The sequence below is a fragment of the Scylla paramamosain genome, chromosome 34, assembly GCF_035594125.1.
Source record: "Scylla paramamosain isolate STU-SP2022 chromosome 34, ASM3559412v1, whole genome shotgun sequence".
NCBI lineage: Eukaryota > Metazoa > Arthropoda > Malacostraca > Decapoda > Portunidae > Scylla > Scylla paramamosain.
Window position 1 is genome coordinate 7,225,220 of NC_087184.1, and position 12,500 is coordinate 7,237,719.

Consider the following 12,500-nt stretch of genomic DNA (forward strand, 5'->3'; position numbering starts at 1 on the left):
ATGTTGACAGACAGAGCTGAAAGAGTTTGACTAGGCAAGGTGCAAGCACGGAGGCACAGTTTCGGAGAACAATAGGAGGGACCCCATCAAGTCCATAAGCCTTCCGAGGGTTTAGACCAGCGAGGGCATGGAAAACATCATTACGAAGAATTTTAATACGTGGCATGAAGTAGTCAGAGGGTGGAGGAGAGGGAGGAACAAGCCCAGAATCGTCCAAGGTAGGGTTTTTAGCAAAGGTTTGAGCAAAGAGTTCAGCTTTAGAAATAGATGTGATAGCAGTGGTACCATCTGGTTGAAGTAGAGGAGGGAAAGAAGAAGAAGCAAAGTTATTGGAGATATTTTTGGCTAGATGCCAGAAATCACGAGGGGAGTTAGATCTTGAAAGGTTTTGACATTTTTTGTTAATGAAGGAGTTTTTGGCTAGTTGGAGAACAGACTTGGCATGGTTCCGGGCAGAAATATAAAGTGCATGAGATTCTGGTGATGGAAGGCTTAAGTACCTTTTCTGGGCCACCTCTCTATCATGTATAGCACGAGAACAAGCTGTGTTAAACCAAGGTTTAGAAGGTTTAGGACGAGAAAAAGAGTGAGGAATGTACGCCTCCATGCCAGACACTATCACCTCTGTTATGCGCTCAGCACACAAAGACGGGTCTCTGACACGGAAGCAGTAGTCATTCCAAGGAAAATCAGCAAAATACCTCCTCAGGTCCCCCCAACTAGCAGAGGCAAAACGCCAGAGGTACCTTCGCTTAGGGGGATCCTGAGGAGGGATTGGAGTGATAGGACAAGATAAAGATATGAGATTGTGATCGGAGGAGCCCAACGGAGAAGAAAGGGTGACAGCATAAGCAAAAGGATTAGAGGTCAGGAAAAGGTCAAGAATTTTGGGCGTATCTCCAAGACGGTCAGGAATATGAGTAGGGTGTTGCACCAATTGCTCTAGGTCATGGAGGATAGCAAAGTTGTAGGCTGGTTCACCAGGATGGTCAGTGAAGGTAGAGGAAAGCCAAAGCTGGTGGTGAACATTGAAGTCTCCAAGAATGGAGATCTCTGCAAAAGGGAAGAGGGTCAGAATGTGCTCCACTTTGGAAGTTAAGTAGTCAAAGAATTTCTTATAGTCAGAGGAGTTAGGAGAGAGGTATACAGCACATATAAATTTAGTATGAGAATGACTCGTAGCCAGATGGTGGAAAACTCGGAAGATTCAAGAACGTGGGCACGAGAGCAAGTTAAGTCATTGCGCACATAAACGCAGCATCCAGCTTTGGATCGAAAATGAGGATAGAGAAAGTAGGAGGGAACAGAAAAGGGGCTACTGTCAGTTGCCTCAGAAACCTGAGTTTCAGTGAGGAAAAGAAGATGAGGTTTAGAAGAGGAGAGGTGGTGTTCTACAGATTGAAAATTAGATCTTAGACCGCGAATGTTGCAGAAGTTAATGAAGAAAAAGTTGAGGGGGGTGTCAAGACACTTAGGGTCGTCGACGGAAAGGCAGTCCGACCTGGGGACATTTATGGTCCCCTCCCCAGATGGGGACTCCGAGGCTGGTGTAGGAGTCGCCATGATTTTAAAATTTTTGAGTGAAGGGTGTGTGTGTTATTAGGTGCTTGTAGTTTTGTGTGGAGGAAGAGAGTTGTCTTTAGAGGGCAGGCTGTGACTACCCCCTTGTGTTGTGAGACACAAAGGGAAACGTTCAGTGAGGTCACAGCTGGGTTTAATGATAAGTTCACAGCACCCCCTGAACAGTGCTTTAGATCTCACTGGGAGTAATTATCGTTTCGGCAGGTGTCTACTGCCTCCTCCTCCTGCGGCGTTATTTCCTGCGCGTATAATTTCCCTCAGGTAATTTCCCTTATGCCTCGGACACGGGAATCAGGATTTGATCGAGAGAGAGAGAGAGAGAGAGAGAGAGAGAGAGAGAGAGAGAGAGAGAGAGAGAGAGAGAGAGAGAGAGAGAGAGAGAGGCAAAGACAGCGAATGAGTATGATACAAGAAATAAGGGAATTTTTTTGAGAAAGAATTAAAAAAGGAGTAAATTCAGAGAGAGAGAGAGAGAGAGAGAGAGAGAGAGAGAGAGAGAGAGAGAGAGAGAGAGAGAGAGAGAGTAGGGGGCAGATAAGTAGGTAGGTAAATATATGGAAGAATGATTTATGTGAAAGGGAAAACAGTGTAGGCTCTCTCTCTCTCTCTCTCTCTCTCTCTCTCTCTCTCTCTCTCTCTCTCTCTCTCTCTCTCTCTCTCTCTCTCTCTCTCTCTCTCTCTCTCTCTCTCTCTCTGTGTGTGTGTGTGTATGTGTGTGTGTGTGTGTGCAGGAGAGCGAGGGATAAACTGGGAGAAGAAGATAAGTTGATGATGAAAGAAGGATATGTAGAATACAGAATAAATGTAAGAGCAGAAGACAATATTAAATCAGTGTTACGAAGGAAGGAATTAGGAGAAAATGTAATAATTCCGAAATCTGAGGGAAGAAGAAAGACCAGAACTTATGTGCAAATGACGTAAGAAGTAGAAATGTGAGTTACGAAAGGGAGGAATTAGGAGAAAATGAAATAGTTCTGGAAACTGAAGAAAAGTGGAAGACGAAAATTTATGTACGAACGAAGTAAGAAGTGAAAATGTGAAAGACAAGATTAAGCGGATGAAGGAGGCCTGAAAGAGTGACGAGAACGATATTACGAAGAGAGGAATAAGGAGAAAATGCAATAACTTGGAGAACAGATGAGTGGAAAAACGAAAAAGGAGATAGAAGGAGTAAAAACTATAAAGTAAAAAAAAAATTAATATTAGGAAGAAAGGAATAAGGGAAAACAATAATTTACTAGATAACAAATGAGTGGAGAGACAAAATAAAGAATAAAGACTTCAAATATAAGAAAAAAAATAGAAAAAGATGAGACTAACAACGGTACGAAAAAAAAATAGGAAAAATGCAATAACTAACAAAAGATGGAGAGAATAAAGGAGAGGAAAACTAATTTACGTACAAAAGAAACGAATAAGAATATGAAGAAAAGAAAGAACGAGGTAACGAAAATAACATCATGAACAGAAGAAGAAGAAGAAGAAGAAGAAGAAGAACAAGAACAAGAAGAACAAGAAGAACAAGAAGAACAAGAACAAGAACAAGAACAAGAAGAAGAAGAAGAAGAAGAAGAAGAAGAAGAAGGAAAAAAGAAACAATAACCCTGACACAACAAAACAAGCACAAAAACACACAAAAACTAAATTACGTGAGAGAGAGAGAGAGAGAGAGAGAGAGAGAGAGAGAGAGAGAGAGAGAGAGAGAGAGAGAGAGAGAGAGAGAGAGAGAGAAACAAGAAAAATTAGATAAGATCGTGTCCATTTTTCTATCAATAGGAAGACGAACCCTCCTCCTCCTCCTCCTCCTCCTCCTCCTCCTCCTCCTCCTCCTCCTCCTTCAGCGGCTTAACTGCCCAATCTCGGACTAAACTTCTTCACAGGCTTAATGAGTTTGCATATTAAATAGCTGGCGACCCAAACCCTTCCCACATCGACCACTGCATTGGAGACGCGACCCTGCAGGAGAAGGAGGAGGAGGAGGAGAGGGAGGAGGAGAAAGAGGAGGTTAACGATGATGTAAAAAAAAGTGTAGGATGAGACGAGAGATAAAAAGGGTGAAAGAAGATGGAGGAGGAGGAGGAGGAGGAGAAGGAGGAAAGGAGAATAATGATAATGATAATAATAACAATATTGTGAAGAAGAAGAAGTAGAAGGAGGAGGAGGAGAAGGAAAAGGAGGAGGAGGAGGAGGAGGAGGAGGAGGAGGAGGAGGAGGAGGAGGAGGAGGAGGAGGAGGCGGAGGAGGAGGAGGAGGATGGTAATAATATGAAAAGGAAAAAAGAACAACAACAAGAACAAGAACAAGAAGAACAAGAAGAAAAAATAAAAAGAAGAAGAACAGAAGTAGTACAAGAACAAGAATAGAAGAAGGGGAAGAAGAAAACCAAAAGAAGAAATAGACAAGGAATAAATGAAAGAACAAAAGAAAGAAGAGAAAAAGAAACATAAAAGAACAAATTGAAAGATGAAAAAGAAAGTTCATAAGATGACAGCATAAAAGGGGAGAGAGAGAGAGAGAGAGAGAGAGAGAGAGAGAGAGAGAGAGAGAGAGAGAGAGAGAGAGAGAGAGAGAGAGAGAGAGAGAGAGAGAGAGAGAGAGAGAGAGAGAGAGAGGGGGAAGGAGGTGAGGGGAGGGGAGGGAAGGGAGGAAGAAGAGGAGGAGGAAGAGAAGGTAAAGAAGAATAAAGGAGGCCGAAGAAAGGTCATGACATGCTGAAAATGAAGGAGAAGGAGAGAAGCCACAAAAAAGAGGAGAAAAGAATAAGGAGAAGAAGAAGTTATAGAAAACGGCGAGAGAAAAAGATGAGATAGAATAAACGAAAGAGGAAAGATGGAAGAAAGGAAGAGAGAGAAAATAATTGAAATAAGTTGAAGAAAAGAACAGACCATAGAAAAAGGGAAAAGAGATTAAAAGAAAAAAAATAAGGTAAGAAAATAGGGCAAGCCAAGGTTAGATTAGGTAAGGTAAGATAAGATAAGGTTGAGTTAGGTAAGGTTAGGTTAGGTTTGAAAAAGTTAGATAAGGTGAAATTTAATCAAGTCAGGTTAAGTTTAGTTAAATTAGGTTGTGTTTTTTATGCTTCTTTGTTACGTTACGTTATATTATGGTGTTATGTCACATTAATGATGGCAATTTATGTTAGGTAAGGTCAGGTCCAACAGGTAAGATAAGGTCAGAAACGTAAGGACAGGTAAGGACAGGTAAAGTGAGGCAGACAGAGAGATGGTGGGTGGAGAAGAGCACGTGATTCTGACGGCGAGTAATAGACCCACCTGGAGAGTTAATTACCTGCCCTACACCTGTCCACACCTGTCTCACACCTGCCCACACCTGTCCTAGCCGAGACTCGCCTCATCACACCTGCGTTAAGTTAAAATATATACGAAGCAAAAATATAAAAAAAGGAAAAAAGCTACGGCAGAGAGAGAGAGAGAGAGAGAGAGAGAGAGAGAGAGAGAGAGAGAGAGAGAGAGAGAGAGAGAGAGAGAGAGAGAGAGAGAGAGAGAGAGAATGAATGTATATTGGACCATAAAAGAAAGAGTCGTGGTCATGATAGTAGTAGTAGTAATAGTGGTGGTGGTGGTGGTGACGTAAGCGTAACATCGATCTAAGTGTGACGCAGGAAGCACCACCACCACCACCATCACCACTACCACCATCGCCACCACCGCCACCACCACAGCAACAACAGGTGGTGGCGATGGTGGTGGTGGTGCAACGTGTGTGTGTGTGTGTGTGTGTGTGTGTGTGTGTGTGGTGATTTGAGTTAGGGCAAGTTAGGTCACATTATGGATCACTAACTACCTCGTGGGGATTAATGGACTCGTTACCTCCCCCCCCCCCTCTCTCTCTCTCTCTCTCTCTCTCTCTCTCTCTCTCTCTCTCTCTCTCTGGTCATCATTACTTCTCTCAATCACTCTTTCCATGCGTCTATCTTCTTTCTTTCTCTCTTTCCTTCACTATGATCTTCCGTTCCTGTTTCTCTTCTCTTCTCCTCCCTCCTCTCCTTCTCCTTCTCCTTCTCCTCCTCCTCCTCCTCCTCCTCCTCCTCCTCCTCCTCCGCTCCATAAAAATACAAATAATATACAAAAAATATCAAGTAAGACATACAGAGAGAGAGAGAGAGAGAGAGAGAGAGAGAGAGAGAGAGAGAGAGAGAGAGAGAGAGAGAGAGAGAGAGAGAGAGAGAGAGAGAGAGAGAGAGAGAGAGAGAGAGAATTTCACTGCAGTATCATGCAAAGCCAGAAAATTACCGACAATCCTTCGTATCGTTTTATTGTACCGTCTTGTACCACCACCTGAAGCACCGCACGTCTTTCCTCCACCCCTCCACTTCTCTCCAGTTTCCCCCGGTTTCCTCCATTCCCTCCCACTCACTCCTCTCTTTACCTAAGTCTCCCCTTTCTCCGTTTTCTAAATTGTCGTATGCAATTTACCAGTCCTCTCTCTCTCTCTCTCTCTCTCTCTCTCTCTCTCTCTCTCTCTCTCTCTCTCTCTCTCTCTCTCTCTCTCTCTCTCTCTCTCTCTCTGTGTGTGTGTGTGTGTGTGTGTGTGTGTGTGTGTGTGTGTGTGTGTGTGTGTGTGTGTGTGTGTGTGTGTGTGGTTGGTTTACTCTAAAAAGACAACCCGTTTTACAGCAGATTGTAAGTAATGTTTGAAGTCTCTCTCTCTCTCTCTCTCTCTCTCTCTCTCTCTCTCTCTCTCTCTCTCTCTCTCTCTCTCTCTCTCTCTCTCTCACCGTGAAAAATCCATCCAGTCGAGCTATAGAAAATAAAGAACAAAAACAACTCTCTCTCTCTCTCTCTCTCTCTCTCTCTCTCTCTCTCTCTCTCTCTCTCTCTCTCTCTCTCTCTGAAATAGTCCAGCCGGTCAAAGTTGTAGAGAAAACAACCATAACAATTTCTCTCTCTCTCTCTCTCTCTCTCTCTCTCTCTCTCTCTCTCTCTCTCTCTCTCTCTCTCTCTCTCTCGAGTTTTTAACAGGAAGGCAAAACTCTGCGCTTTCATCCGTTGCGCCGTATGCAGATCTATCGATTATACGTGAGCGGACAAGCCTGGAATATTGGGATTGGGGGGCCGGTGTGGGCTGGTGGGCAGCTGTGGGCGTGAGGATATGGGTGGCGTTGGCGGCGAGGGTGGCATGGGCGTCGTGGGTGAGTGGAGTGGTGTCAATTAACTCTTGAATGTGTGTGTGTGTGTGTGTGTGTGTGTGTGTGTGCGAGTGAAACACACACACACACACACACACACACACACGTATAGAGGGAACGGTTAGCAGAGGTCGGGAGGTGAAATGGGTGAGGGAGAGTGGGAGAGGGGGAACGGGAAAGGGGGAAGGGGGAGGAGAAAGAGTGAAGGGTAAAGGGGGAAGGGGGAATGGGGGAGGGGGAGGGGAAGGGACACTAGTAATTGTGTGGGCGTGCGTGCGTGAGCGTGTGCGCATGACAGGCTGAAGGGTTATGGGAGGAGGAGGAGGAGGAGGAGGAGGAGGAGGAAGTGAGTGAGGGAAACAGAAGGAAGAGTAGAGGTTGAAGTTGTGAGAGAGAGAGAGAGAGAGAGAGAGAGAGAGAGAGAGAGAGAGAGAGAGAGAGAGAGAGAGAGAGAGAGAGAGAGAGAGAGAGAGAGAGAGGGAAACAGGTAAAGGGAAGGAAAGGGAGAGGAAAAGTTAGAGAGAAATTTAAGAGGAAATTTAAGGGAAGAGAGAGAGAGAGAGAGAGAGAGAGAGAGAGAGAGAGAGAGAGAGAGAGAGAGAGAGAGAGAGAGAGAGAGAGAGAGAGAGAGAATCACAAGTAATGTCAGCTGATAATAAAAGAGACGAAAAAAAGAGAAAAAGAAAACACAATAGTACACAATAGACGAAATAGAAAGAACAAGAAAAAAATAATAACAAAAAATACAAAACGAAGAGAAAACAAAGAAACGTAATAGAAAGGGAATGAAAACGGAAAGGGAAGAAGGAAAGAGGAGGAGGAGGAGGAGGAGGAGGAGGAGGAGGAGGAGGAGGGAAGAGGGTTATTTCTGACTTTGCAGACAGGTATTATCTGAAGACGAACATGGAATACAAGGCTCCTGGTAACTAGGGAGGGAGAGAGGGAGAGGGAGAGGGGAAGAGGGAGAGGGGAGAGAGGGAGAGGGGAGAGAGGGAGAGGGGAGAGGGAAGGAGGGAGAGAGGGAGTGGGTAAGTTAGGGGAAGGAAACGACACAGGAATGGAAAGGAGAGCATACTGAGAGAGAGAGAGAGAGAGAGAGAGAGAGAGAGAGAGAGAGAGAGAGAGAGAGAGAGAGAGAGAGAGAGAGAGAGAGAGAGAGAGAGAGAGAGAGAGAGAGAGAGAGAGAGAGAGTGGAAGGAAGGAAACAAACAAGAAAAGCAAAAAGAATGGACAGAAGGAAGTCCTCGAGAGGAAAAAAAAGCGGAGGAGGAGGATGAAGGAAGTGGAGAAACAGGTGGAAAGAACCAAAGGGGAGGTGGAGGAGGAGGAGGAGGAGGAGGAGGAGGAGGAGGAGGAGGAGGAGGAGGAGGAGGAGGAGGAGGGGGTCATATTGCCTGGAAGTAAGTTTAGCGCCAGAAGTTCTCGAGCAGAAGCGTCTGGTGTTACTTTTTCGATTTTTTTGGGTGAAGATGGAAGGAGGAGGAGGAGGAGGAGAAGGAAAAGTTAGTCAATAATGCGCAGCTGCACTCGCCGCCCTTCAGAGTCAGATGATGGAAAAATAACGGGGAGGAGGAGGAGGAGGAGGAGAAGGAGAATGGAGGTTGATTTAGGCAGAACCAAAACTTTGCAATATTGGCCATGGAACACGAGTCAATTGAGAAACTTAGAACTCTCTCTCTCTCTCTCTCTCTCTCTCTCTCTCTCTCTCTCTCTCTCTCTCTCTCTCTCTCTCTCTCTCTCTCCCAGGACCTTGCAACATACGCTAACCTCACCTTACTCCCCATAGAAGCGCGGGAACTCAATAGGAAGAACACTGAACAAAATACTTGGGACCTCTATCAGACCATACAGCTCCCAGCGATTCGGCAGAGTGGTCCTGACTGGCTTACTGGCTCACGGCTTGCTTCGATACCACGGTTCGAGACTTACGTGATGCTTCAGTGAGTTCAAAGCGTGTTTATCTCTAAGTCTCTTCAAGTAAATTTTTTGGTAAGCTATGTTATCTTTTTTTCTCAGGCGGTCACCCATCAAAGTAGTAACCAGACCCAGCGTTGCTTAACCTCGCTGATCGGATGTGCTGTGTGTGTGGGGGTATTCGTGAGTTAAATCCTTGCCTATCTTATAACTTGTATAGAAAACGTAAATTAAGGTTTTAAGGGTGTTTTTACGGTTGTATTGGCAGATTAACAAGACTTCTACATTATTAACGGGAGAAACACTCTTGAGAAGCCGGCTATTATCTCTGTGGCCTCGAAAAATGGTCGTGGTAAGAGAGCGAAGCGTTTCCGAATACATGTCATTGAGATGAGTGTGGGTGAAGCTTCTCTTGGTGACTCAGTGTGCATGAGTCTAGGGGATGGTGGTAGTGGGGTGGTGGTGGTGGTGGTCGTGGTAGTAGTAGTAGTAGTAGTAGTAGCAGTAAAGGCATCAATTACCATTATATAACCCTACAATAAAGTAATTGATGTACTATATAACGAAGCTGGTGGTTACTCTCTCTCTCTCTCTCTCTCTCTCTCTCTCTCTCTCTCTCTCTCTCTCTCTCTCTCTCTCTCTCTCTCTCTCTCTCTTTCCCTACTTCTATTCATCTCTTCCTTCTATGATATTCTTTCTTCTCTTCCTTTCCTTACATCTAACCTTCCTCCTTTCCTTCCTTCCTTCCTTCCTTGCCTCCTCCTTTCCTTCCTCCTCTTCCTCGTCCATCTACTGACTAAGCTCTCTATCTCTCTCCACTCCTTTCCTCCCTCCTTCCTTCCGTGCCTCTCTCTCCACTATTCCGTCTACCTATACCTCCCTCTCTCCCTCCATCCTCCCCCCATAGCGTGCAGACCTCCTCACGCATGTCATGTCAGTAAAAGATGAATATTTCTTTCACATAAGAAGAAATTAATATGTAAGGAGAAAATGAACTACTACTACTACTACTATCATCACCATCATTACCACATTCACCGCATCCTCACCACCACAAAAAAAAATATTCTGGTTTACTATACTCTCTCTCTCTCTCTCTCTCTCTCTCTCTCTCTCTCTCTCTCTCTCTCTCTCTCTCTCTCTCACAACCCTTGCCCTCTTCCCTTCTCTCTCTCTGCTTCCTTCCTCCCTTCCTTCCTTGTTTCCTTCCTTCTCTCTCTCTTCCTCCCTTTCATTGCATCCTATTTATTTCCCTCCTTCCCCATCTTTATTCCTTTCCTCCTTCCTCCCTTCCTTCCCGTCTCTCCCTGCTCTCCATTGCCTCTCTATTCGCTACTTTCTATTCCAATTCTTCCTCCATTCGCTCATTCCTTACCTTTATCCCTTCCATCCTTCGTTCCTTCTATCCTTTCCTATCTCCATTCTCATCGTTCCCAATAGTAGTCCTTCCTTCACTCCTTCCTTACCCATTCCTTACCTACCCATACCTTCCCTGCCAAACTTCACACTCATGCCAATACCCTTCTTTCCTTCCTTCCTTCCTTCCTTCCTTCCTTCGTATCCTTCTCACCCCTCCTAATGTTGTTCCTCCCTTTCCTTTCCTACTCATTCCCTTTTTCCTTTCTACTTTCACTATTCTCCTCCGCATCCTTCACACACACATCCCAATATTCTCCCTTCGCTTTCCTTCCTTCCTTCCTTCCTTCCCTAACCATCCCTACCTACCCATCCCTTACACACACACACACACACACACACACACACACAAATTCTCCCCCGTCAGGTATTAGCGCCTTCCCCTGGCCACTGTAGCCACGCCCCACCGCCCTTTCCGCCCCACCACACCCCCCGCCCACTCCGCCTCACTGCGCCTCGACTCAGCCGCGCCCGCCCGCCTCAACGAGTGCAAGAGGCGTTCCGGAATGGAAGGCAGATCCTGAAGGGGAGTTGAAGGGAGTTGATGGGGGTGAGGGGAATTGTAGGGAAGTGAGGGGTGGTAAGGGGTGTTGATGGGGGTCTGAAAGGGAAGGCGCAGGTAGAAGGGGTGATTGTGGAGGTGGTGGTAGTTGTTGTTGTGATGGTGGTGATGGTTGTAGTAGAATAGTGACGATAATAGCAGTGGTGGTGGTGGTAGTAGTAGTAGTAGTAGTAGTAGTAGTAGTAGTAGTAGTAGTAGTAGTAGTAGTAGTAGTAGTAGTAGTAGTAGTAGTAGCAGCAGTAGTAGTAGTAGTAGTAGTAGTAGTAGTAGTAGTAGTAGTAGTAGTAGTAGTAGTAGTAGTAGTAGTAGTAGTAGTAGAAGAAGTAGTAGTAGTACCCGAATTAACACAGTAACAATAATAATAGTAACAACAGCAGAAAAAGAAATAGTAGTAGCAAGTAGTAGTAGTAGTAGTAGTAGTAGTAGTAGTAGTAGTAGTAGTAGTAGTAGTAGTAGCAGTAGTAGTAGTAGTAGTAGCAGAAGTAGTAATAGTAGTAGTAGCAGCAGCAGCAGCAGCAGCAGCAGTATTAGTAGTAGTTAGAATAATGGGGCTTTTGATAGATAAGAGTGAAGGGACTGAGTGAAAGGTGAATGGAGGACTGTGAGGCCTGGCCGTGGAAAGTGATCTGAATGGGGCCTGACTCTGTGCAAGGAATGGGCAAGTGTGGTGGATAAGGATCAGGGAAGGGGTAAAGGGGTTAGATGCTACTAAAGGGGGATCTGAGGGAAGTTAAAGAGGGTTAGAAGCTACTTAAGGGGATCTAAGTAATTTTAAGGGACTAGGATTAATAAGAGGCTGGAAATATGCTAGGGGGCTTAAAAATGCTGGAGGATACTAAACTGCTGAAAGATAATGAAGAGGAAATAGAGAGACAACAAAATGCGTGAATGGACAGAAGGAAAAAGAGGAAAATATCTAAATCAAGAGAAAGTGGTATAAATCAAAACCAAAGGATAAAATAAAGTAAGAAAATATCAAAAGACGTATCAAGAGAAAAAGAGAGAGAGAAAAAAAAGAAGGAAAAACTCACAAGGAAACGACCACGAGGAACAAAGGTCAGGTCAACACTTACCAAAGAAGAGGAAAACACAACGAAAAAAAAAAGGCAAACCAAGAAAAAAAAAAAACATAACCCACGAAAAAAACACACACACACACACACACACACACACACACACACACACACACACAAGAAACCAGATCAACACTCCGCAGTCAAGAGGGAAAAACACACATAATCAAAAGAAAAAAAAAACGATGAAAAAAAAAAGAGGAAGCGACCAAAAGGTAACTACACAGAACAAAATCCCCTTTCAACACTCACCACTCATCTCTGGGGTCAGGAAGCGAGCGGTGAACAGAGATCATGTCAGACACGTATTGGTTGAAGGCGTTGTTCTTCCATCCCTCGTCTACCTTCTTCTTTACCTGCGCCTCCACGTCCTTGGGCAGCACCACTGGCTTGCCCATCTCCCCAGGGCCGTTGGGTTCCTGGGGGGCAGCAGCACTCCGCCCTCGGGATGTATCTGCGGGAGAAACGGTGAAGAAAATATTGGTGTTTTTTTTTTTTTTTTTTATTTTCATTATTACGTTTCCAAGATTTATTTTTTTCTTTATCTTCCTTTATCATTAATATTTTCTTCAGTTTTACTTTTTTTTTGTTACTTTGTTAAGTTTATTCTACTCTTCCTCTCCTTCTTTCTCTTATTTTTCACTTCTCTCCCTCTCCCTCCCTCCTTTCTTTCTCTTCTCCCTCCCTCATAATTCTCCTAGCTTTCTTTCCTCTCTCCCTTAATCTTATTCCTGTCCTTTTTGCTTTCTGTTTTCCTCCTCCTCTTCTACTTTATTTTCCTCCTCTTACCACTTTCCTCCTACCA

General features: G+C 44.6%; 1 protein-coding gene across 14 annotated transcripts in view; it reads right to left on the reverse strand.

Annotated features, from left to right (window-relative positions):
• LOC135090073 (putative polypeptide N-acetylgalactosaminyltransferase 9) overlaps positions 1–12,500 on the reverse strand; it is a 119,608-nt gene that overhangs the window by 60,735 nt on the left and 46,373 nt on the right. For all 14 annotated transcript variants that reach the window (XM_063986359.1, XM_063986370.1, XM_063986364.1 and 11 more), the window contains one exon: positions 11,948–12,149. In XM_063986359.1, the coding sequence (XP_063842429.1) occupies positions 11,948–12,093 (146 nt within the window). In that variant the 5' untranslated portion in view covers positions 12,094–12,149. The remainder of the gene's footprint in view (positions 1–11,947; positions 12,150–12,500) is intronic.